Source organism: Miscanthus floridulus, chromosome 13 (genome assembly GCF_019320115.1).
Source record: "Miscanthus floridulus cultivar M001 chromosome 13, ASM1932011v1, whole genome shotgun sequence".
In the NCBI taxonomy this organism is placed as follows: domain Eukaryota; kingdom Viridiplantae; phylum Streptophyta; class Magnoliopsida; order Poales; family Poaceae; genus Miscanthus; species Miscanthus floridulus.
The window spans coordinates 83,553,606-83,577,569 of NC_089592.1; the positions used below are offsets into that span (position 1 = coordinate 83,553,606).

Sequence of the window (23,964 nt, forward strand, 5' to 3'; positions counted from 1 at the left end):
ATACCCCCACAGCTACCCTAGACAAACTATTCCCAACAACAAAAACCGGTCGAGTAGTCCGCGGGGCCACGGTCCTGGCCAACTAGGCCTTGATCACTGTCTGCCAGACGTCGTATACATCAATGGATAACATCTCCATTTTATCGTGGAACGTACGGGGTCTGAACTCCAGAGCGCGCCAAGACAATGTGCGGACGCTCGTGGCTGACATTAGGCCGGCGATCGTGACGCCAGGAGTAGGATAGAACACGGCGATAAACCGTGTCCGCAGAAAGTTCTTAACACCTATGTAATCCCCTTTAAGCTTCTGTTGCTGGGCCAGCGTAAGCCATTTGTAATTTAAACTCTCTTTCTTCTTAATACAAATGATACGCAATGCTCTTGCGTATTCAAGAATTTTTTTTTGGATATCGATGTTGAGTCAAGTTTTTTTAGTTAAAACAAGCCTACCGGTCAGGAGTTCGACTCCCGGTTGTTGCGGGCACGGTTGTGGTAATGCGCAGTTTGTGCAGAAAAAAACTTCTCGCTTGTCCCGCGTCAGTATAGATAAAAAGGTTCTGGCCCACTCACAGGTTTACGGGCCCCTGTGTGAGGGCGAGGCATGAGGTTCCGGGGTTTTCTCAGCCTATGTGAGAGGTCTTCTTCCTAGCGCAAAAACTGTGGGAACTGTCTGCCCACCGCAGGCCGAGTTTTTTTTCATTGGTTAACCAACCCATCCGAAAAATAATTCAGTTAGTTACAAATGGAGGCCGGATTTGTGACCGGAATTTGGTTAGCTCGATCGGTTTCAGTCTCTGACCAGTCCGGGTTAGGTTATTGGTAATCATGGCCACCCCAACCAACAAGTATGATCCAGCCCTCTTGCTGTCATCCCGTGCCAGTTGTCACTGTGCCAGGCAGCCGTATATGCACAGCACAGAGCTTTGGCCCTGGGCGGTGCAACTGTGCAAGAACCGAACGGTGCCAGTGCCACGCACACGCAATGCGGCCGTCACGGTGGCGTCAGGGCGCCCCGTCTCAGGACCAAAGCGCCGCACGTCCATTTCGGGCAGCGTCGTCGCCACGCGCCAAAGCCCGCAGGCCGCAGCCCCGTCGTCGCCTGGCTCCCGTCGCTGTCCCCTGCCACGGGTCCCCCCTCTCCTGTCGCGGTGCACGAACAGAGAGCAGCCAGCCAGCCAGCAAGCCATGTCCATGCATGGGCGTCCGTCATCGGCGACGTGGACGTGCCGGCGTGCGGACGAGTTTCTGGTCCATACGCGACGAGAAAGAAACCTGCGCCCACAGGAAAGAAAAAAAAAGGCCGTGTGGAGATGTGAATGGACCGATTCGGTTCGTGGTGCGGTGCCGGCACGTCGATCGGGCGTGTAGTGTCCTAGTCCGGACTCTGCAGGAGTCTGAAGTCTGAACCGGGACGCCGGAGCGGCGACGTACGTCCGTGCGGCATCATACGCACGCCGGGAAAAGAGGACGATCGAGGCCGGAGGCCGAAACCGGCGGGTCAGACTCAGGCCACGGTAACCTAGGCTCGCAGCTGTTCCGTGGTCAGCGGCGACGACGATGACAGCGCTTAATTCAGCTCGGACTCGGAGGCAAGAAGGCAACTCAAAGCTGCCGCTGCCGGCAACGGCAACCGCCGAGCGTTGGAGTTCCACGCGGCTGACGTGCGTCCCGGGCCGGGGCGTTGAAGTGAGCGTTGGCGCGTACGGCGGGCGGGCGTACCCGCTAGTCCGTACTCGATCTCCGTCGCTGCGAAGTTCACAGGTGCGACCGACCGGACGGGGCGAGAGTTCCACTTCCAGGTCGTGGCGGTTGCGTCACGGCCGAGTGCGTTTTTCCGAACCACGATACCTGAGACCTGAAGTCCTGAACCGTACCAATGGCCAATGGGGCGGAACGAGATCTTCTAACGTACTCCTCTCTACGTAAGAGGGACGTCCAAAGTTATTGCACCGTTCCTGCGACATTCGACGGCCTGTCAGCACTTCTTCTATGGTTCCGGGAATATAAGACGATGAACCTTCCACGAATGAGCAGGCCCGGCCCGTCCGCGAGCGTCGGCCCAACGTCAGGCTGTCCGGCCCAGAATGGAGTGCTTAGACATGTTAATATAAGACTAGCGTATGAGAGGGCGAGAGGATCGGACTGGAATGTAACGAGTTCATTACTGTTCAAGTACTTCTCGGTTAAACACTTTTCTGTTGCTTCCTACAATTACATTCAGTATATCATATTTCCAGTCGAATTCGGTTCTTCTTGAGCAAGAGTTTCAACTGCTAACAAATTGGTATCAGATTTCGCCTCCCTCGATCCTGCCCCATCTCCCAGTTCGATCCGCACCCGGAAGCGCTGGAACCTCGCCAAATCCACCACACCCACTTCACCAGATTCCGTCGTACCCTGGGCGCCATGGATCCCCAACTCAAGGTCATCCTCGACGAGATCCAGAAGTCCAAGGAGGATTTCAATCGCCGATTCGACGCCCATGACGAGCAGTGGAAGGGCCGGTTCGCCGATCTCGACCGCGCCCGCGCCGACCGCGCCACGGCCGTCGACAAGCGCTTCGACGCCCTTGAGTCCACGTGCTCCGACCTCGCCTTCGACATCGGCAAGCGGGTCGCCGATCTGGAAGCTATCCGCGGTGGTAAACTCCTCACCGACAGCTCTGACCGCGTCACGGCCCTCGAGGTCGCCACCACGGATCTCGGCACCTGGCGCCCGGAGATCGAGGCCCTCGTGGATGATCTGAAGCTCGAGGTGAAGAAGCTCTCCCAGGCTCCTGACCGCAAGGTGTTCGACGCCCAGCCGCAGTGGCCCAGCGTCGCCATTCCTTCTTCCTCGACGTCCACCCGTGCGCTCGCCGGCGCGCCCGTCGAATCACCCAGTGGGCACGGCTCTGCATCGTCTCACCGGGACGTTGGGTTTGGGTCAGTCATGACCTGGACGAATGTCCCGGTCATGGGTAAGCCTCCCGATCCTCCTCCTCCTCTGCCTAATTCATCCGCCCTACAGCGTCCTCCTATTTCACTTCATTATCGTTCCCCACCTTCGCTCACAATTCCACCTCGTCCACCATTTCCATCCCCACTATTCCAAGCTCCTTCCCCCAAACAATCTTCCTCATCATCCGTCCGGTCGCCATCCCAAACTCCCCTTCAACAAATTCAACGGTGAAAATCCCCGTCTCTGGCGTTCCAATTGCGAGAAATATTTTCATATGAACGCCGTTGATCCGTCTCTCTGGGTCAGCGTTGCTTCCATGTATTTGGAGGGCAATGCTGCTTGCTGGTATGAGTCCATCGATAACACACCGGCCATCGCTACATGGACCACCTTCTGTCAATCTCTCCATGATCGCTTTGACCGTGACCAACATGAGGCCTTCATTCGCCAGCTCTTCCAAATTAAACAAACCTCTACTGTCACCGATTATGTTGAGCGTTTTACCAAACTCGTTGATCAGCTTAAAGCCTATTCTGCTACTACCGATCCACTCTTTTATACTATGCGCTTCGTTGATGGGCTCCGCCCTGAGCTCAAAGCTATTATTCTTGTTGAAAGCTCTAGTTTGGTTTTGGTGAATTGATGAAACCTTAAGTGCTAACCTAGTTTATCAAGTGATCATGAGATAGGTAGCACACTTCTAGTGGAGAAGCTAATGAAGATCATAGCATGACAATGGTGATGGCATGTCGATAATCAAGGGCTTAAACTTGAAAAGAAGAAAGAGAAAAATAAAAAGCTCAAGGCAAAGGTATAACTTGTAGGAGCTATTTTATTTTGGTGATCAAGACACTTAGAGAGTGTGATCACATTTAGGTTTGATAGCCGTACTATTAAGAGGGGAGGAACTCGTATCGGAATGCGGTTATCAAGGTGCCACTAGATGCTCTAACTCATTGCATATGCATTTAGGATCTAGTGGAGTGCTAACACCCTTGAAAATGTTTATGAAAATATACTAACATATGTGCACAAGGTGATACACTTGGTGGTTGGCACATTTGAGCAAGGGTAAAGAAGTTAGAGGTGAAATAGAATTGGTCGCAATGACGCTAGCGTCGGTCAACTGATCGGACGCTGGGTCACTCTGCGACCGGACGCTGAAGGGCTGCGTCCGGTCGCGTTGTCGGTCGGCACAGTAATTAGGGTTAAGCACCGAACGCTGGGCTGTGTCCGGTCAAGCATGACCGGATGCGTCCGGTCGGCAAAAACATGTTTTGGACCCTTACTGTAAACAACCGGACACTGAGGGTCCAGCATCCGTTCAGCTCTGTCGGACCGTCCGGTTAACATTTCGATCGTTGAGATCAAACATTCACTGTTGAATGCAGGAGACACGTGGCCGCCATCGGGCGACTGGATGCTGAGGAGCAGCGTCTGGTTAGTTGGACCACAGCGCCCGGTCAGCTCGTGTTATGCTCAGTAAAGGGGTACAACGACTCTATTTCGATGGGGCTTCTATTTAAGCCCCATGGCCGGCTGTAGCTCATATCTTTGACCATTTTCATTGACATAGCTACCTTGTGAGCTTAGCCAAAGCCCTCCCACTCATTTTCATCATTGATTCATCATCATAGTGAGATTGGGAGTGAATCCAAGGGCATTGCTTGAGTGTTTACATCTAGAGGCACTTGGTGTTCGTATTTTGCTGTGGATTTCGCTTGTTACTCTTGGTGGTTGCCGCCACCTAGACGACTTGGAGCAGCGAGGATCGTTGAGCGGAGGGTGGTGATTGTCTCCGGCTCCGATCGTGGTGATTGTGAGGGGTTCTTGACCATTTCCCGGCGGAGCGCCAAAAGGTACTCTAGTGGATTGCTCGTGGCTTGTGTGATCCTCATCTTGTGTTGGTTGTGCGGCACCCTATTGAGGGTTTGGTGTGTGAAGCCAATTAGCGCGTGAACCTCCAAGTGAGTGAATTGCCACAACAAGGACTAGCTTGCCGGCAAGCAAGTGAACCTCGGTAAAAAAATCATTGTGTTCATCTTTGATTCCGAGATGATTGGTCTTTATTGTTATTCATCTTTGTGATTGATTGGTTCATTCATCTTCACGGCGGTATAATCTTCTTGATCACTCTCTTTACATTATCGCAAACTAGTTGACAAGCTCTTTAGTGTAGCTAGTTGTGAGAGCTTGGTTGGTTGGTTGGTGTGGCTCTTTAGTTAGCCTCTGAGAGCACACTAATATAGAGTAGTGTCATAGCTCTTGTGTGAATCGACACTATCTAACTAGAATTGTGGTAGGTGGCTTGCACTTTGAGTAGGCTAGCGCAACACTTGCTTCGCCTCATAATTGTCTAACTATTTTGTTAAGTGTTGTTGTAGAAATTTTATTAGGCTATTCACCCCCTCTAGCTATTAGGACCTTTCAAGTGGTATCAGAGCCGAGGTCACCGTTATTTGAGGCTTAACAACCTTCGGTGTTAAAATGGCTCAAATCAACAACACCAAGAAGCCACCCCAATTTGATGGCTCTAACTATCCCTATTGGAAGGCTAAGATGACAACTTATATCAAGTCAATCAATAGGAAGGTGGTAGAAACAAAAATTGAGATTGAAGATCCAGAAAATCCCACCACGTCCGAAGAAGTACTTCTCCAAAATAATGACATTGCTGTAAGTGCTATTTATGATGCAATTGATGAAAGAACATTTGAGCGAGTCAAAAATATTGAGATGGCTCATGAGGTATGGAAGAAGTTGGAAGAGTCATTTAAGGGCACTCAAGCCGTGAAGGGTGCAAAGGCTTACATTCTCAAAGAAAAGTTTACAAGCTTCAAGACGAAGGATGATGAGAATGTGCCGGAGATATTCCATAGGCTTCAAGTGCTTATCAATGATCTCAAAGCACTTGGAGAAGAAGTGAAGGATAAGGACTTCTCCCACAAGTTCTTGAGATGCTTACCTTCAAGATTTGGTACATTGGCTACCATTCTAGTAAGAAGCGGTTTGGACACCATAACACCAAACCAAGTGTTGAGAGATATAATGACCAATGATACATATAGAGATAATGATGAGAAGGAAGAAAAGAAGGAGAAGAAAGATGAGAAGAATGATGAGAAGAAGAAGAGCGTGGCATTCAAAGCCACATCATCCAAGGGCAAAGCAAAGTAAGAAACATCAAGTAAAGAAGATGAATCTTGGGATGATGATGATAATGAGAAGATGGCTCTATTTGTCAAGAGATTTGGCAAGTTCATGGCGAAGAAGGGCTACCGTGCTAGAAGAAAAAAGTCTTCATCCAAGAACAAAGAAGAATCAAGAAGGTGCTTCAAGTGTGGAAGCAAAGATCATCTTGTTGCTCAATGCCCATACAATAGTGACAATGATGATGACAACAAGAAGAATAAGAAGAAGGACAAGAAGGAAAAGAAAGAGAAGAAGAACAAGATGGCCTTCAAGAAGAAGAAGGGTGGTTCATATGTAGTCACTTGGGATAGTGATGCTTCCTCAAGTGATGATGATGATGATAGTGATGATCACAAGACCACCAAGAAGGTTCTTACAAGCATTGCTATCAATGAGAAGCCTTCTCTCTTTGAATCTTCATCATGCTTTATGACTAAGGCCACTAAGGTACAATCTTGTGATGATGAAAGTGATGAAGAACATGTTAATGATAATGAACATGAAAATGAAAATGATAGTGATAGTGATAGTGATGATGATGAACCTACTAAGGATGAATTAATTGGCATGCTAGAAGATGCTAAAGAACACTTTGATATCAAGAGAAGGAAATGCAAGAGCTTGCGTAAGGAACTAAAAGCCCTTAAGCAAACCTTTGATGAGCTCAATGCATCTCATGAGAGGCTAGAAGAAGCCAATGAGAAGCTTGGCAAAGCTCACAAAAAACTTGAAAAGGCTCATTCCTCTTTGATTGATGAGCAAAATAAAAAGAAGCATGTTGAAACTTGCAATGTAGGTTTAACTTGTGATTTAATTGATACATCACTATCTATGCCTATCATTGTTGCTACTACTAACCCTTTTTGTAGCACTTCCACTTCTACCTCATCTAGTAGTGATGATCTCACTTGTGATGCCTCACTAGTGGTTGAGAATGAGAACCTCAAGAAGGAGGTCACTAAGCTCACTCACACTTTAATTGTTCCGTGGTCTATCGGCCAAGTTGCTTTCACCTCTGACCTTCGAGTCCTTCCACTAACTGCATTTGATATGATCATTGAGATGGATTGGTTAGAATCATTCAGTCCTATGCAGGTCCACTGGCAACTTAAACGCCTGATCATACCTTATGAGGGCAGCACTATTCTTTTGCAAGGCGAGTCCGTGGATGCCCCGAGTCAGTTGCTCTTACAAGTCTGCAGTATGGACAGCACAACTGACACTTTCTCATCTGCTGGTCTTCCTCCTACTATACAATCCCTCCTTGATGAGTTCACTGACTTGTTTTATGCCCCAGACTCCTTGCCACCTTCTCACCCCTGCAACCATTTAATTCCACTTCTTCCTGGTTCCCAACCATTCTACATCCATCCTTATCGTTACCCTCCAGCACTTAAGGATGAGATTGAACGCCAAGTCCATGATATGCTATCTCAAGGGCTTATTCAACCAAGTAGCAGCATGTTCTCTTCCCCAGTCCTCTTAGTGAAGAAGAAAGATCTCTCGTACCGGTTCTGCGTTGATTTCCAGAAATTAAACTCTATGACAGTTAAGTCTAAGTATTCGGTTCCTGTCATTGATCAGCTCTTGGACGAATTGACTCATGCCAGTTGGTTCACCAAACTTGATCTGAGAGCCGGCTTTCACCAGATTTTGCTACAACCTGGAGACAAACATAAGACAACATTCCAGACCCACTTGGGGCACTATGAGTTCCGTGTTATGGCTTTTGGATTGACTGGGGCACCAGGCACCTTTCAAGGGGCGATGAATTGCACACTAGCTCCTATGTTGTGCAAATTTGTCCTCGTTTTTTTATGATATCTTAATTTATAGCCACACTCTGGCCGAGCACATCACTCATCTTTCCCAGGTGCTGTCTTGGCTTCGTAGAGATTCCTGGAAACTAAAATTATCTAAGTGCTCCTTTGCTCAATGATCAGTCGCCTATCTCGGGCATGTGCTCAGTGCCGATGGCGTCGCTATAGACCCTTCCAAAGTGCAGGCTATTAAGGACTGACCAAGACCTATAACGGTTCATGCCCATCGCGGATTCTTGGGCCTGGCGGGTTACTACCACAAATTCATCCAGCATTTTGGCATCATTGCACAACCTTTGACTGAGCTTCTCAAGAAGGATGCACCCTTTGTTTGGACATCTTCCTAGCAGGAGGCTTTTACTGCTCTTCAATCTGCCTTGAGCACTACTCCAGTCCTGGCTCTTCCTGACTTTTAATGGCCTTTTCACATTGATACCGACGCTAGTGGAGTTGGTATTGGCGCCGTGCTTCACCAAGATGGGCATCCCATTGCCTTCATCAGTAAGACCTTATGCCCTCGTAACCGTGGGCTATCCGCTTATGAGAAGGAGTACCTAGCAATCCTCCTGGTGGTTGAGCATTGGCATCACTATCTCATCCAAGGTGAATTCTTCATCCACATTGACCACCGCAGTCTCACCCATCTCAATGAGCAGTGTCTTCATACAGTTTGGCAACAGAAAGTTTTTACCAAATTGCTAGGCTTGAGTTACAAGATTGTGTATAAAAGGGGTTCCAATAACACCGCCACTGATGCCTTGTCACACCGAGATACTAAGGAAGTCTACATGGCAGTCTCTTCTTCTTCACCACAGTGGTTGTCCGATGTGGCCAGCTCTTATTCTACAAGCCCACTGGCTCAAGAGATTTTGTCTCAGCTGACCGTTAATCCGGCTGCATTGCCACATTATTCGCTCAGCAATGGAGTTATCCATTACAAAGGTCGAATCTGGCTGGCCCATAGTGAGCAACTCTAGAATCAAGTGCTCCAAGCTCTGCATTCCAGTCCACTCGGCGGTCACTCCGGCATACCAGTTACTTATCAGAAGTTGAGACAGCTCTTCTTTTGGCCTAGCATGCATGCAACCACAACACATTTTATCTGAGCTTGTGATATCTGTCAGCACGCCAAGCCTGACCATTCTCGTTCTCCAGGATTACTTCAGCCCCTCCCTATTCCTTTGGCTACCTGGGAAGTCATCAGCATGGATTTTGTAGAAGGGCTTCCACCTTCCGGCTCAGCCAATGCACTCCTGGTGGTGGTTGACAAGCTCTCGAAGTTTGCTCATTTTATTCCTTTGCGTCATCCATTCATAGCAGCTATGGTGGCTCGCCTCTTCAGGGATCATATCTATCGGCTTCATGGAATGCCGCTAGCCATCATATCTGATCGTGACCGCATTTTTACAAGTGCCTTTTGGAAGACTCTTTTCAGCATTGCGGGCACCACCTTGCGTATGAGTTTCGCTTATCACCCACAGACGGACGGTTAGACGGAGCGTGTTAATCAGTGTCTTGAAACCTACCTCCGCTGCTTCGCCCACGCCTGTCCTTCCAAGTGGACTCAATGGATCGCCCTCGTGGAGTTCTGGTACAATTCTTCTCACCATTCCTCCTTGGGTCGATCTCCATTCGAAGTTCTGTATGGTTTTCCTCCCCGGCACTTTGGCCTTCATCCTCCTACTGCCACACCTGTTGCTGATCTGAATTCTTGGCTTGATGACCGAGCTCTGATGACATCCTTGGTTCAGCAACACCTCAACCGGACTCAAACACGCATGAAGCACTAGGCCGATAAGCAACGTTCTGAACGTTCTTTTGCAGCTGGTGATTGGGTCTTCTTGAAGGTTCAGCCTTATGTGCAGTCTTCACTCACCCGTCATGCTAATCAGAAGCTCGCCTTTTGGTTCTTTGGCCCGTACCAAATCCTAGAGCGTATTGGTGCAGCAACTTATAAGCTGCCCTTCCTTCTTCTGCATCCATCCATCTAGTCTTCCATGTATCACAACTCAAAGTTTCTCATGGTAAGCTGCCAGTGTCTGATGCTCTTCCTGATGAGCTTGCCCAATTTCAGTTGCCTCAGCAGATACTAGATCGCCGCTGGACTTCGGGTGCTTCACATGTGGAGGAGGTCCTTGTGCAGTGGTCCCAAATCCCACTGTCGCTGGCTACCTGGGAGCCACTGGAGCACTTGAAGCAGCGCTTTCCAAGGGCTCCGGCCTGGGGTCATGCCGGTTCCAAAGGAGGCAGGATTGTCAGCACTTCTTCTATGGTTCCGGGAATACAAGATGATGAACCTCCCACGAATGAGCAGGCCCGGCCCGTCCGCGAGCACCGGCTCAACGTCAAGCTGTCTGACCCAGAATGGAGTGCTTAGACATGTTAGTATAAGACTAGCGTATGAGAGGGCGAGGGGATCGGACTGGAATGTAACGAGTTCATTACTGTTCAAGTACTTCTCGGTTAAACACTTTTCTGTTACTTCCTTCAATTACATTCAGTATATCACATTTCCAATCGAATTCGGTTCTTCTTCTTGAGCAAGAGATTCCACTGCTAACACGGCCATCGGACGACACGCAACAAATAATGACAGAAGCCGTCCAAATTTTGCGTCGGCCCATATACTCGATGCGGCCCACATTCAGGAAACACAAAACATAGTGGGAGAAGGAATGCTCTAGCCTCAGGCAGAATATGTTTGTTATTTGTTCTTCACAATCCATTTGCAGTGCATATTGGAACGACGGGTTCTCAGCAATTTTGTCATGAAAATATTTGAGCATGCCACTTGCTTAACCGTATGCTATCTCTCGTTGGCGCTTGGTACGCAAATAATTCTTGTGATCACAAAGGGTGTAGCTAAGATTGAGTGGACCACCAACTTGACGACTAGCCAACTCATGTGCAGCTTTTGGTCCAATTCCCGCATCATCTGTTGTTTCAATTTCAAAAGCTTGTAAATCTGAAATTTTCCTTTGTGACGCCATTAGGTGCAAGGTTGCTGGCAGGTGTAGTGCATGATTGTGTTCCAAAACTAAGTCAAACACTATCAAAGTTTCCTTCTTTCGGACAATTTTAAGATTCATGTGGACTTAACAATCGGTTCTAGTTTCAGCTCGAGAGCACTTTGTTAAATGATCTCTTTTATTTGGCAACCCCTCATTTGCACAAACAAATTTATATGATGTAATCTTGCCATCAGAAGGTCTTTTGTTTGTATACTTTTTCCTAACCTCAAAGCCTTTCTGTCTACCATAGCTCAGCCAAAATGCCCAAGCTTCATCTGAAGTCCTAAATTCCATGCCAACATGAGGTACAAAATTAGCCATCAAGCTCTCTCTGTACAGAGTAGAAAAGCAGACCACAAGGTATGAGGTTGGTTCATATTCATTCAAAAACATGAGAACAGTGCATATTCATAAAAGAGCAGTTGTGAGATGAGTGCATATCCATATCCATGAAAGAGCGATCGTCAACTCTCTTTATTCAGGGAAAAAAAGACCAGAAAGTTAGAAAACCATGCCACAATAAACAGTTACATGTTATGGCACATTTTGACAAAAGAAAAGCCATGAGATTGAGTTACACACCTATTTCGTTCCACTTCAGGACCTTTCGATTCTATTTTAATTGCAGACAAGCTACATCTTTCTTGAGAAAGGGAGAGGCTTCAACAAAGCTCAGAACAATCTGATGAAGACAGATCAGTCAAATCCAAATGTCCATTCATGACACAGCAAAGCAGATCTAGTTCGAGTCAGCGCGTGGGAACGCTTGGCGTGACCTGTGAGGTCTCGCCGTCTTGGGCTCTTGGCCTGTTGGCCTGTTGGTCTCCGTCTGCATTCACCGCAGCCCTGCCCATGACGAAGACCTGCAGCAACGCGTAACCATTGACCTGGCTAACGTGCGTCGTTCTGGCACCAATTTATTCCTGCCTGCGTGCCATGCCATCGCATGCCATGGGCACGGCACTGCTCCGTCGTCGTCGTCGTCGTCGTGTCGAGCATCCAAACATACTCAGTTGCCATCCCCTCTTAACAATCGTACTCCTACATTCGTACCAAACACCGATAATGGAATGAATCATTAGTTTAGGATGCCAATTGATTCGATCTATGTTTAGTAAGTTACTACTACTAAATAACTACGGATTAAAGAGGTAAGCTTGAGACAGTCAATGCATGACAATGGCGTAAACTTGCGCTTACAACTGCACAACTAATCAGACATGTCCAAATGCAATCGCTGTAAAAAATAAGGAACGTGTAAAACATTTCCCAAAAAGTCATGTCCTGCCGAAAAACTGTCGGCTTGAAAAAGTACCGGTCTCTGGCCCTACGACCACGACCACGTGAATCAGGGCCCAATCGCAGGCCACCACGTGTCCACCGTCCTCTCCGCCCTCGTGCCCTCCTCCTTATTAACCGCGCCCCCTACCCACCCGCACCACTCGCTGCAGCATCATTCCGAGCTCCATCCAACTCCGGAACCCAAAATCCGCAGCCTTTTCTGCGCTTCTCCTTTCCCCCTCCTTGCCTGCCGTGCCGCCGCTGCCCCGCCCGCAAGAACCCCGACCCCGCGCGGCCGCGGCCATGTCCTTCCCGCGGCTCCTCCTCGCCCTCCTCGCCGCGGCGGCGTTCGCGCCGGCCGCCCACGCGGCGGCCGCCTGCGCGGCGGAGAAGTTCTCGGGCAACCGCTTGTTCGCGGCGTGCGCGGACCTGCCCCGCCTCGGCGCGTCGCTGCACTGGTCCTACGACGCCGCCGCCTCCTCCCTCTCCGTGGCGTTCGTAGCCTCCCCGCCGTCCTCCGGCGGGTGGGTCGCGTGGGGGCTCAACCCCAAGGCGCAGAGCATGGACGGCACGCAGGCGCTGGTGGCCGTCCCCAAGACCGGCGGCGGTGGGTACGAGGTGCAGACCTACAGCATCTCCGGGTACTCGCTCGGCAACCCGGGCCCTCTCCCCAACTACCAGACGTCCGACCTCGCCGCCGAGGTCGGCGCCGACGGCCGCGTCCAGGTGTTCGGAACCCTCAAGCTGCAGAACGGCACGGGCGCCGAGGTGAACCAGGTCTGGCAGGTGGGCCCCTACTCCGGTGGGATCGGGCCGCACGACACCAAGCCCGGCAGCGACAGCATGAACGCCAAGGGGACGCTCAACCTCCTTACCGGGGCCACCACCGCCGCCAGCGGAGGCGGCAGCATCCTCAGGAAGAAGAATGTGAGTTGCTCCTCCCCCTTTGTCTGTTCGTGTTATATAAGCCATTTGTTCGTTTCTTCGATTCTTATCCTGCGCTGGTGCAAAATTTCAAAGTCAATTTGATCCCATTCACAACACAACTCTGCTAGTATTCGATTCCTGACTCAATTTTCAGTAAAAAAAAATCACCTTTTTATCAGAAGAGCTCTTCTGTTTTACGTTTGTTTTTGCGAATGAGTTTAGTACTGTATTTACGTCAAGCGTTACTGCAACGGAAAAGATAATTCCTCTCTCTGAAACAAAGCAAGCCACACAGATTAAGTTTGTCGCATGATTTTTTTCTTCTTCGATGAACAGCATGTTGATGTAGTGGTAAGAACTCCTTTTAAAATTCCAGGCTTCGAATGTATGTATAGCTGAGAAAAGAAAATTCGTGAAGTGTTCTACGATAGTCTCAACTAATTTGTCCTGGTGCGTTGAATTGATTCAGAGCTGCTAATCAACTGTATTAGTCCGTACGGCAGGCAGCGTTTGTTGACACTGTTTATTAGGCGTGGCAGTTACACCAGTTTCCCTCTTCCTTATCCGTACACTTGGAATTTTGGTGTGTAGGGGGCGCAATTTTCATCCTTCCTTGTTGGACTTATAAGCAGTTCAGCTTGGATTTGACCATTTTTTGGTGGCTAAATGCCTCGGTTTTTTGCATTTACATGTATTCTGGATTCTGAAGAACAAAGGCATATGCGGCTAACATGCTATTCTGACCTATCAGGGCAATTCGATGCAGTCAAGATAATCAGCTGGCATATTTTTATTTCACAGTATAATTCTTGCTGTCATACTAGTAGTGTACTAGTGCCTAGGTATCCTGGTAGGTGCCTTGTGAGTTTGTGACAACTGATGAAGTCTTCAAAGAAAATATATTGTCTCCGTTTCCATTAAAAATGCTATTACTGCCATTTAGCACCTAACGGCTGTTACCATCTTACTCCAGTTTGCTTTGGGTGTACCGTCTAGTATGTTCTGATTTCATCAAGTCATTCTCATTTGTCCCATTCTTTCAGTAGACTCATTTACCACCTAACAGCTGTTACCATCTTACTCCAGTTTGCTTTGTGAGTTGTTACAACTGATGAAGCCTTCGAAGAAAATAGTGTCTCCGTTTCCATTAAAAATGCTAGTATTGTCATTTAGCACCTAACAGCTGTTACTTCTGATTTTGCTTTGGGCGTACTGTCCAGTGTTTTCTGATTTCATCAAATCATTCTCATTTGTCCTGTTCTTTATGTAGACTCATGGAATCCTGAATGCTGTGAGCTGGGGTCTTCTGTTGCCGATGGGTGCCATTTTCGCAAGGTACCTCAAGACATTCAAATCCGCTGATCCAGCATGGTTCTACCTCCACGTAGCTTGCCAGCTGATCGGGTATGGCGTCGGAGTCTCCGGCTGGGCAACTGGAATTCATCTTGGAAACCTGTCCAAGGGAATCACCTATTCGCTTCACAGGAACATTGGGATCACAGTATTCGCTCTTGGTACTCTGCAGGTACTACATAGCAATATCATACATACATCCTTCTCATGACGCTCTTTTACCCAGCTGATGAATGAAAAACCTAAACCCCCAGCTGATCTTTTTCCCCCTCCCAATGTACTAGATCTTTGCGCTCTTCTTGAGACCGAAGAAGGACCACAAGTACCGGCTGTACTGGAACATCTACCACCACTCGGTCGGTTACACCATCATCATACTGGGCATCGTCAACATCTTCAAGGGCATGTCGATCCTGGACGTGGAGCAGAAGTGGAAGACGGGCTACATCATCGCGATCGCCATCCTGGGCGCCATCGCCGTGATCCTGGAGGTCGTCACATGGGGCATTGTTTTGAAGCGGAGGAAAGAGGACAGCAAGACCTACAACGGCGCCTCCAACGGCGGCCGCTTGCCGCTATCTATGTAACTCGGTCATAGTCAGGTCCTCCGACTGTATGTAATCTTCAGTGTTGTGTTGGTGTGCAGATGTAGGCGGGTTAGGCCTTATGATGCTTTGGTGTCTCTCTCTGTTTTTTTTGTATGATAGATGTGTGTATACTGCACAATTATTATACTGGAGATGAGTGAGTGATACCGGTGGCATTGGTCTTTGGCTTTTTTTCCTTCTTCTTTTTGTTCTGTTCGTGAATGCTGAGCTGATCATGCACTTGTGTTCTGGGATCATGCTATTTGCTTCTTTATCTCTTGCAAAAGAAGGCTGATGAGATGAGGTGTACTCAGTGGCTGGTTGGTGAAGCTGGGCCCAGTTTAGTTGCCGAAAATTTTAGCAAAACGACACTGTAGCATTTTCGTTGTTATTTGACAATTAGTATCCAATCATAATCTAATTAGGCTTAAAAGATTCGTCTCGTGGATTTCGTCTAAACTGTGTAATTAGTTTTATTTTTTATTTATATTTAATGCTTCATGCATGCGTCTAAAGATTCGATGTGACGGAGAATCTTGAAAAATTTGACATTTTGGAGGGTAACTAAACAGGCCCTGAGATGAGAAGAGGATAAACAAGCACCACTAGTGGAAGCATGACTCTTCTAGAAAGTGAGACAGCTAGAAAACGTCTACCAGTGTACTGCTTGCTTGCTAATAAATTTTGTGCATTTTTCTGCTATCCAATCCAGTGGAGGTAAAAAAGTGAGGCCAGGCCCCAGGGAGATCTCACTTTGGTTCAGCGTGGCGACTGGCGATGGTTTGTTGTTTAGGACAAGAAACAGCATCGTCGTACTTCTTCTAGAATGCCAGACAAAACATAATGCAAAGTGTCAACACGTCCCCGTGCGATCCGCTGCCCTTCCCTTGCTGCAAATGCGCGATATGCTCAGCTGTCCCAGTTTTCGCTATCAGGTTATGCGTTTACGCGAATCCATCGGTGCATACACATGCACGAGAGTGACTCTCCAAGAAGAAGAGTAGTAGCGTGTGGCTCACTGGGTTCACCACTTCACCTCAGCAGTGAGAACTGGAGCAAAAGTTTGTGGCGCTCGGCGATCTAGTGCGAGTCCGTCTGCAACTTTTTCCATGGTGGTGGAAAAAGGCGTGGTGAGGCCGATGCGCGCGCAGGAAAAACGCCCCCGACCAGAAAAACCCACGAGACGCGTGTGACTAGCGCAAAGGCGAAAGGCGCGTGAGCAGCAGCAGCCCCACGGGGACACGCCTGGTGCGGATTCGCTCGCACCAGCCGGCGTCGCGCTTGGCCCCGTCCCCGTAGCGGTGGCGCGGGAGCTGGCACCGCACGGCCACGGCCACGCACGGCGAGCAGCCGGGCGCCGCGGCTGGCGCTCACCCGTTTGTTGGCTCGGCTCATGCGCGCCGCGCGCACCGGCCGGCACCAGAAAAAAAGGGGGCTCCTTTCCTTGACCTTGCTGCTGGAACGGGGAAGCGTGCATGGAGGACCACGCCATGCCACGACGACGCGATCCATCGCTGTCTTCTTCCTCTTCTGCCTCGGCGGCGGCGGGCCGGCCGGCAGGGTTGGGCTTTTGTTGGCCGTACAGGCTAAGCTACTGTATATCTCACCGACCAACTGATGCAATGAATGGAAGCCTTTTTCATGCCGATAGCGTGATGCTTCGATTAGGTCGGTAGATCATGCATGCACGGAGGCAACACTTGGCCGTCCAATGCCGGAGCTAGAATGAGAAAAGAAACACAGTCCTGCCGACCTGCGACTCTGTCCTAAACATTGCGAGCAGCTGAAATGGGTGCAATCAGCGCTACCTGTACTCGTGTCTCGACAGGGTCGTTCTGTTCGCATCATTGCTCTTTTTTTTAATGAATGATCACCTTTTCATTACACATGCTAATGTAGACCGGTAGTTCAAACAGTACTTTGTTACATGTATAAACTTAACTTTACGTTTAGAGGGAGATAGTTAAACTAAACAAGATGATAAACCTGTACATTTATCATGACGTGCAAACAAGTAGTTCCACAAGTCTCGCTTTCCAGATGGTAGGAACCTCCCTGGACCCTTGCAATCTCCTGCCAACTCAAACCTTTTCCAAATTCCAAAACTTTTCACCAGCAGTGGATCCACAACCTAAATGCCTGATCATTGGAGGCGAGGTCAGTGAGCTTGGCCAAACCCAACTATCATCATCAGTACTCTAATAAACGAGATGCAGCTGTACCGACCGGCTCACACCAAATCATGACCAAATCATCACTGGGCTTGGACTGTTCAGTGTACCAGTTTTGACCCAACCTAACTGCACTGCACAGTGCACACCAGGACCTCTCCTACTCCTCTCCTATTCTATGTTAGCCTCCATCACCTGTCAACTTGTCAGGTTCAAACTTCAAACCTAAGCTGTTTGGTTGTCAAAACTGCTGAATATTTTGGGTGTGTGAGCATGACCCACCAGGCCATCATCATTCAATGGGGAGTTGAAAAGTTTGTTTCGCTTGCACTTGGCTCAACTTCTATCCACCTCAAACGCGCTAGCATTCGTGTGGTCGGTCATCTTCAGTTGGTGCGTTGGTGGGTGGAAGGATTTGTAAATCCAGTTTGCAGACCAACTCTGAAGCAATTTACAGGTCAAAGGGGGGAGCTGAAGTGTAGTGCCTGACAAAGTTCAGTTGAAGTGACTACCAAGCATCGACAAACTCATGATGAAGGATTGAACGCTATCGCTGAAAAATAAATAAATAATAAAAAAAGCAGTCTGGCGTTGTTATAGGAGCAGCTTCAGTTCTCGTTGAGCTGTATCTCAACTGAGGTGTGTGCAGTAGGAGCAAAGCATCATCCAACTCGATGCAACTTGACAGGTATAGCAGACATCATAGATGGTGCTTTCAGGTTCCCAACATTCTGAACCGAAAGCCAGTAGTATTTGGTGAGCTTGAGCTGCAATTGGGCATTGTGGGATGGGGAAAAGAAGAAAATAGAACATTGTTGTTATAGGTTCTGTACAAAAGATTACAGTCTCATTAATCAAAGAGAATGTCCTGTAAGTCACATGTATTGCCTTTGTGTACAAACCACTCTACCGTGATTCAATCAATGAAGTAAACTATACAGACTATTGATCAGTCAGTACTTCAAACTCACAACCTCCTTTGTACAATTATATAATCCACCCTCTAACAACATGATTTCAATGCCACATCTACTACTTAAGAAGGTAAAAAAGGTTAACTTAAAATTTTAACTACAGGTAATTGCAACAACTGCACACCCTCTTCTTTCTCCCTTTTTTCCCCCTTTTTGATTTGATATGCAAAGAACGGTGAGACGTGAGAGATCAGGGACGCATATGTACAGAACAGGATGAAGAGCAGAGCCACTTTTCCCCCAGCTTAGGCAAGAAATCTAAGACTCCACCGGCTAAACACTCGGACAGGAGAACTACAACACCAAGCAAAAAGAAACTAAACTCGCTTTTACAAGCTTCGCTTTCGCACACCGCACAAGTCATGCACCTCTGAGCTGCCAAATTTTGCAAAATCAGAACGTAGCAAGTGATTCAACTGGTTATTCTTGGAACCTGACTCAGCATCACTTGGTGATTCAGTAATAGAGTGTGGGTTAACGGGCGGGGGAGCTGAAGGCACCGGGCAGCAATGCCGGACAGTGATCCTGTGTGTGACGGCCTCAGTCGAGGAGCTGCCTGTGACATTCACCGAAAGAACAACCTCCAGATCTCTGGTGGCTTCACACGACCAGTTTTGCTGTACTCCGTCGACAAATTCTTCTTGTGTGAAGAAGTCTTCATGATGCACAGCAACTTCCATTGTTTCTCCTGGTTCGATGAGACCGATTGATGGTTGGACCTATTTAACATTGCAGAGTATAAATACAGAAAAGGGGGGAATCCTTGAAGTATGCAATACAAAGAATATGGAATGACTGATTACAGACTTGTCATAAGTTCGTATGTCTTTGCCCAATAATATATCTCTGCAAAACGGCTATATAAAAAGCTACCGATAGAACCAAATTCAGCATCTTGATAATTGATTAACAGTTTTGGTACAAGTCATTATAATTTGCGATTGATCAGATTTTGCTTCTCACAATTAGGAAACCAGAAAGAAATAGTTCCCAAAGAGAGTATCTGCTAGAAAAATATGTCACACAAGTGGAAAACAAGTTCCACGGTTCTCCAAGTTTTATGTTTCTAGCATACAGAACAGCTACATTAACTATGCTTGGCATTTTTGTTTCAAAAAACCTACGCTCGGCGTTTGGAACTAAATGACAAATGAACACGATAATTTCCTACAAGCAAAATTATGATCAGAACACACCCAACGAATAAGGGGGTCACATTATCCATCTGGAAGAGCTATGAACTATGTTTTACTTTCTCATGAAAGCAGGACAAGCACCCTGCAAGCAAAATGTTGTGGGAACCTAATATAGGCTTCAACTATAGGGGTTCCTGCCAAAATGCCATTCAGCTGAAGCTATGGCATACAATATCTAAGTAGTAAGTATGATATAGCAAATGAGATCTAATAGGGCGACAAAGTATACAAAAAAGAACAATAGCAGTGTACATATAGATTAAAAAAAGAGTAACTCTACCTCAAGCCAAAGTGGAAAGCCAAAGGATGCCCTTAGGAGCAGCTCAGATTTAGTTCCATCTTGCTTTCTGATTGATTGGCCTTCACACAGGATTTCAAAAGCAGCCTTACTAGTTTCACTATTATTAGTTATTTGAAGGATAACATCTTCTTGATTTTCCAATATAATGTTGTTTGTGCTTACGATAGTGTCTGGAACAAAATGCAACTCTCGAAGCAAAGAGCATACTTTTTTGTTAGATTCGATTATTTTTCCAAACTCTTGCCTTCTTATCAGCTCATCTACTCTTGCAATATCAACGCTAAATGTACATCTCACAGGTTTATGATCACTATCTATGACATCCATGCAAGCTTCGTACCTATCAAAGAGCAAAAAACAACAAATTAATTCTGCAGGGAATAGTTATACAAAAGAAGGATCACATAACTCCAGTAGTTCTCTTCCTCAACACACCAAAAAATGATCAAAATACAAAAACGCTTGGCTCTGTGAAATCTTACGCTGTAATTGCAGCAACAACAGGACACTCTAATGAGCATTCAGCTATTGATACTGAACGGCTATCTCGATATAGTATTCTATCGCACCAAGCAGGTATTCTCTTCTTCTCGCCTGAATCATACCCTGCATGGAGATGATGGAACAAACTCATATCTAAAGCAGGTGGTACGAATAAACCATGAAAAAATGAATTGGAACTGTCCATGTAACAAAAGATGGACATATATAACAGGCAAGTACTATAAGCATCAAATACAGTACCTGAGAGACCCAATTGGTGTCTTTGGAATTTGTAGGTCGGAGGAAATTTGATTGGACCTTCACGCATTCCTTGAAACACATTTCCTGCCTTCATTTCCGCTCGAAGTTGATCCCTTTCCCTAAGCCAATCAAAGCTCCTCTGAGAGACCATATCCCTTGCTTCATCATAGGTGATGCCATTAAGTCGGTAATTGAAATCACCAAGAAAGACAACCATATCAGCTTCTGCCAGCTCAGGCCTACCTTCATCGGCTTGATTTTCATTAGCCTGCCATTATTACAGTATGCACACATAAACAATATCATTCCCAGGAGGAAAACTAGCCAATTATTGTTGTGAACACAGTTTGATGATCACATACACTCACTGCTTTATGCAATTGGACCGATGTAGCAGAAGCTGTAGTACAACAACAAAGAAAATGTGTTATAGGTGTCATGTATAGCAATGTTAGTAAACAATAGTACTTCCAAGACGCATTTGACAACAACATACCTGTAGATCCATGAGGTTTGTTGAAAGTCATTGTCCGATAAATGTGGTCGAAATCAGCATTACGTCGGCTAACATTTTCTTGATGTGCAGCAAAATGATTGTTTACAAAACATATCCTGCGATCAAAGACTCTTATTCTTAATCCGACACCACCCTGAAAGAAGCATCAGCTGTCATTTATAGTTATAGTGTGGAATGGCAAAGGAAATTTGGAGCACAACTTTGACAGGCATGAAAAAGCTAATTATCAACTATTGAATTCAAATATATAGTTTCAAGAGTTTATCTGCGGATTACTGAAGTTAGAACCTTTCAAACTTAGCCGTCAGTAGAATTCTTTTGTTCTAACACAGGCGGACACATTGCTTCTTCATGGTACAGCCACAAAAAGAACAGCACATTTTAATAAGTTTACAGATTCTATATTTGCATTTATGCATTAACTCTAATAAATACCATGCAGATTGCCAGTTTCTCTTTTCCTTTTTCTGCAAACATTTTCTTTTATTTTATATTGTGCAGAAGAGAGCTAGGGGATGCCTAGTGGTAAGACACAGATCAGACACATGGTACCTGGTACCTTCATCAGAAACAAGAAAGTGAAGTTGCCTTGACAATCGCTTACCTTGTTGCCAATAGCACGCCTAAAGCCATATGGTACTGCAGCAGCATCAACATCACCAACATGTGGCTTAAGGTCATCACTTTCCCTTCAGATAATCATGACGTAGAATGTGGAAATATGAGATGAGAAAAGTATTTAAGCGCAAACTGTAATAACCATGTGAACAGAAATTTACAATGTGTTATTAAGAATGATTCATGATTAGTCAGTACCATGCAGCAATAAGTAATCCTGCCAACTGCCTTGAACCAACTCTGTGGAAGGATATCCCCTCATCAAGTGTTTTGCCAATACTGTCTATCCACCACTGCCCATTGGCACTGCCCTCAAGCCCTACCTAAGGCCATAAGACAGATATATTGAATCAAATAATCACCTTATCGAACAATAATCAAAAGAGCACAAAATAGTAGGTGACGATAGCTGGTGATGTTGACATTTCTGGATTAAACTGAAAGCAGCAAGAGAAAGATCAGAATACAGTAATGAGTAGGGAAAATATAAACTTATTAGTGTTCCCTCCCTTTCAGTTATCAGGGGTAAAATGGATACTTTCTAAAAATGGATCTATAATTAATACGAGAACAAAATACATTAACTTCCCAAGTTTTAAGTAATAGAAGAATCCGTTAATTGTGAACAGGAGTCAGAGGATATCCCTTCCTATAAGCTACAACATTGAAAACTTTGACTCGGGATGGAGAGCAAATGGTAACAAGGTGGAGACACAGTACAAGAATTAGGGTGTATTTACATTTTACATTGCATTTTGGCACAGTAAAGGCATGGTGGTATGGCTGGGTGGGTGGGTGGGTGGGTGGGGGGGGGGGGGGGGGGGGGGGGACCGGCCGGTGGTGGAGCCGGAGGTCATCAAGAGGGCCATCTGCCACCAGTTTCTAGTTCGCCCGGAGGATGTCACCGTCGTCAGGCATGCCCCTGAGGACTTCTTCATCGACTTCAGGCACCGCCACCACCGCGACGAGGCGGTGGCGCAGGGGACCTTCCCCTATCGCAACCTCGACATCCACACGAGGCCGTGGCAGCTGGTAACGCACGGCGACGTCTGCGACCTCAAGTTCCGAGTTCGCCTGTGCCTCGAGGGCATCCCCCTTCACGCCTGGAATGAGAGCATCGCCAAGAGGGCTATCGCAAGGGCCGGCGATCTCGACTACGTCGAGAAGGCGTCGCTGGACCGCACCGACACCAGGGCACTCTGTGTCTGGGCCTGGACACACAATCCGTCCGACATTCCGAAGGTAACCTGGCTCACATTGTCCTGTAGGAAAGCAGAGTCCCACAGCGCGCAGCCCGCGCGCGGCCACCGGGGCCTCACCTTCAGGGTGCTGGTGCACCTCGATCTAGTGGAGGATCCTCCGGGTAGAGATGGACGGGCTGCTGCTCCCCGCGTGTACACGTGGGACTACGGGGTCGTCGATGGTGAAAGGACGCCGCGCGACCGCCACGACCCTCCACCTGCCGACTTCCGCGGCGGCCACCGCGACGATGACGACGACCGTCGTGGACGCCGGGAGCGCCAGGGCGACAACTGGTACTCGCGCCTTGCCTGTAGCCTATCGTGGGCGCCCAAGGACCATGAGCGGGAGCGATCGGAGTCGAGGCATGGTGGACGTCGGCACCGGAGCCCCGAACACGGGGGTCGTCGTCGCCCTCTACACGACGTCGCTCCTGGCCATGGCGACCGCCTTTCTTCCCCGAGCAACAATGCTGGCCATGGCGCCAGCCATTCTGCCCCAGGTGACGCTGCTGGTCGTGGGGCAGACACGCGGACTCGACACCTATTCACCAAGCCCGCTGACTCCGGTCGCCCGGGAGATGTTCAGCGCCGAACCAGGGGATGCAGCAGGGAACGGACGCAACACCGGAGGCCGCACAGGCACGCGCGCTCAGAGCCAAGGACCACAACGACGCTCTCCATGTCCCCGTCACCGCGCCTACGCTGCAAGTCGCCTGACTTCCACGGCGGCGACAACAACCATCACCCATCACCAAGCCCTCCCAAGGTGCGTGCTAATCAAAGTCATTTCAATGAACAACTTTTCATTCCTTCGCTCTCAACTTCACCGCCCTGGAAGCTGAACGCCACACCTGATGCCGCAGCGCCGTCCATGTCCGCACCACCGAGTGACTCATCTTCGGAGACGCTGACGACCGCTGCGATTCTCTCTTGCATGAATGATCTGCAGGGTCCTCCCGTCAGCGACCACGACAATGTGACACCGCAGCGATCACGCCTCGCTGCGGTGTGTCACTTCCGCAAGGGGCGAGTCTACTCCAGGCGGCCATGTGTCCTCCCCCCGCATCGGAAGCATGCACAGCCGGCTAGAA

The 23,964-nt window shown here is 48.0% G+C and overlaps 2 protein-coding genes across 2 annotated transcripts; one reads left to right on the forward strand and one right to left on the reverse strand.

Moving 5' to 3' along the window:
• The first annotated feature begins 12,419 nt into the window (after nucleotides 1-12,419).
• On the forward strand, nucleotides 12,420-15,303 carry LOC136500628 (cytochrome b561 and DOMON domain-containing protein At4g12980-like). Its single transcript, XM_066496027.1, has 3 exons — nucleotides 12,420-13,171; nucleotides 14,442-14,696; nucleotides 14,809-15,303. Exons 1-3 carry the CDS (start codon nucleotides 12,548-12,550, stop codon nucleotides 15,109-15,111), a joined length of 1,182 nt encoding a protein of 393 aa, XP_066352124.1. The 5' UTR covers nucleotides 12,420-12,547; the 3' UTR covers nucleotides 15,112-15,303.
• A 3,282-nt stretch (nucleotides 15,304-18,585) lies between these two features.
• LOC136500180 (type II inositol polyphosphate 5-phosphatase 15-like) lies at nucleotides 18,586-22,057 on the reverse strand. The gene is made up of 9 exons (XM_066495559.1): nucleotides 22,022-22,057; nucleotides 21,831-21,955; nucleotides 21,619-21,703; nucleotides 20,994-21,147; nucleotides 20,860-20,897; nucleotides 20,498-20,765; nucleotides 20,236-20,359; nucleotides 19,733-20,093; nucleotides 18,586-18,975 (listed from the first exon to the last, which is right to left on the reverse strand). The coding sequence occupies exons 1-9, from the start codon at nucleotides 22,055-22,057 to the stop codon at nucleotides 18,586-18,588; spliced, it is 1,581 nt and encodes a 526-aa protein (XP_066351656.1).
• Nucleotides 22,058-23,964: the final 1,907 nt, after the last annotated feature.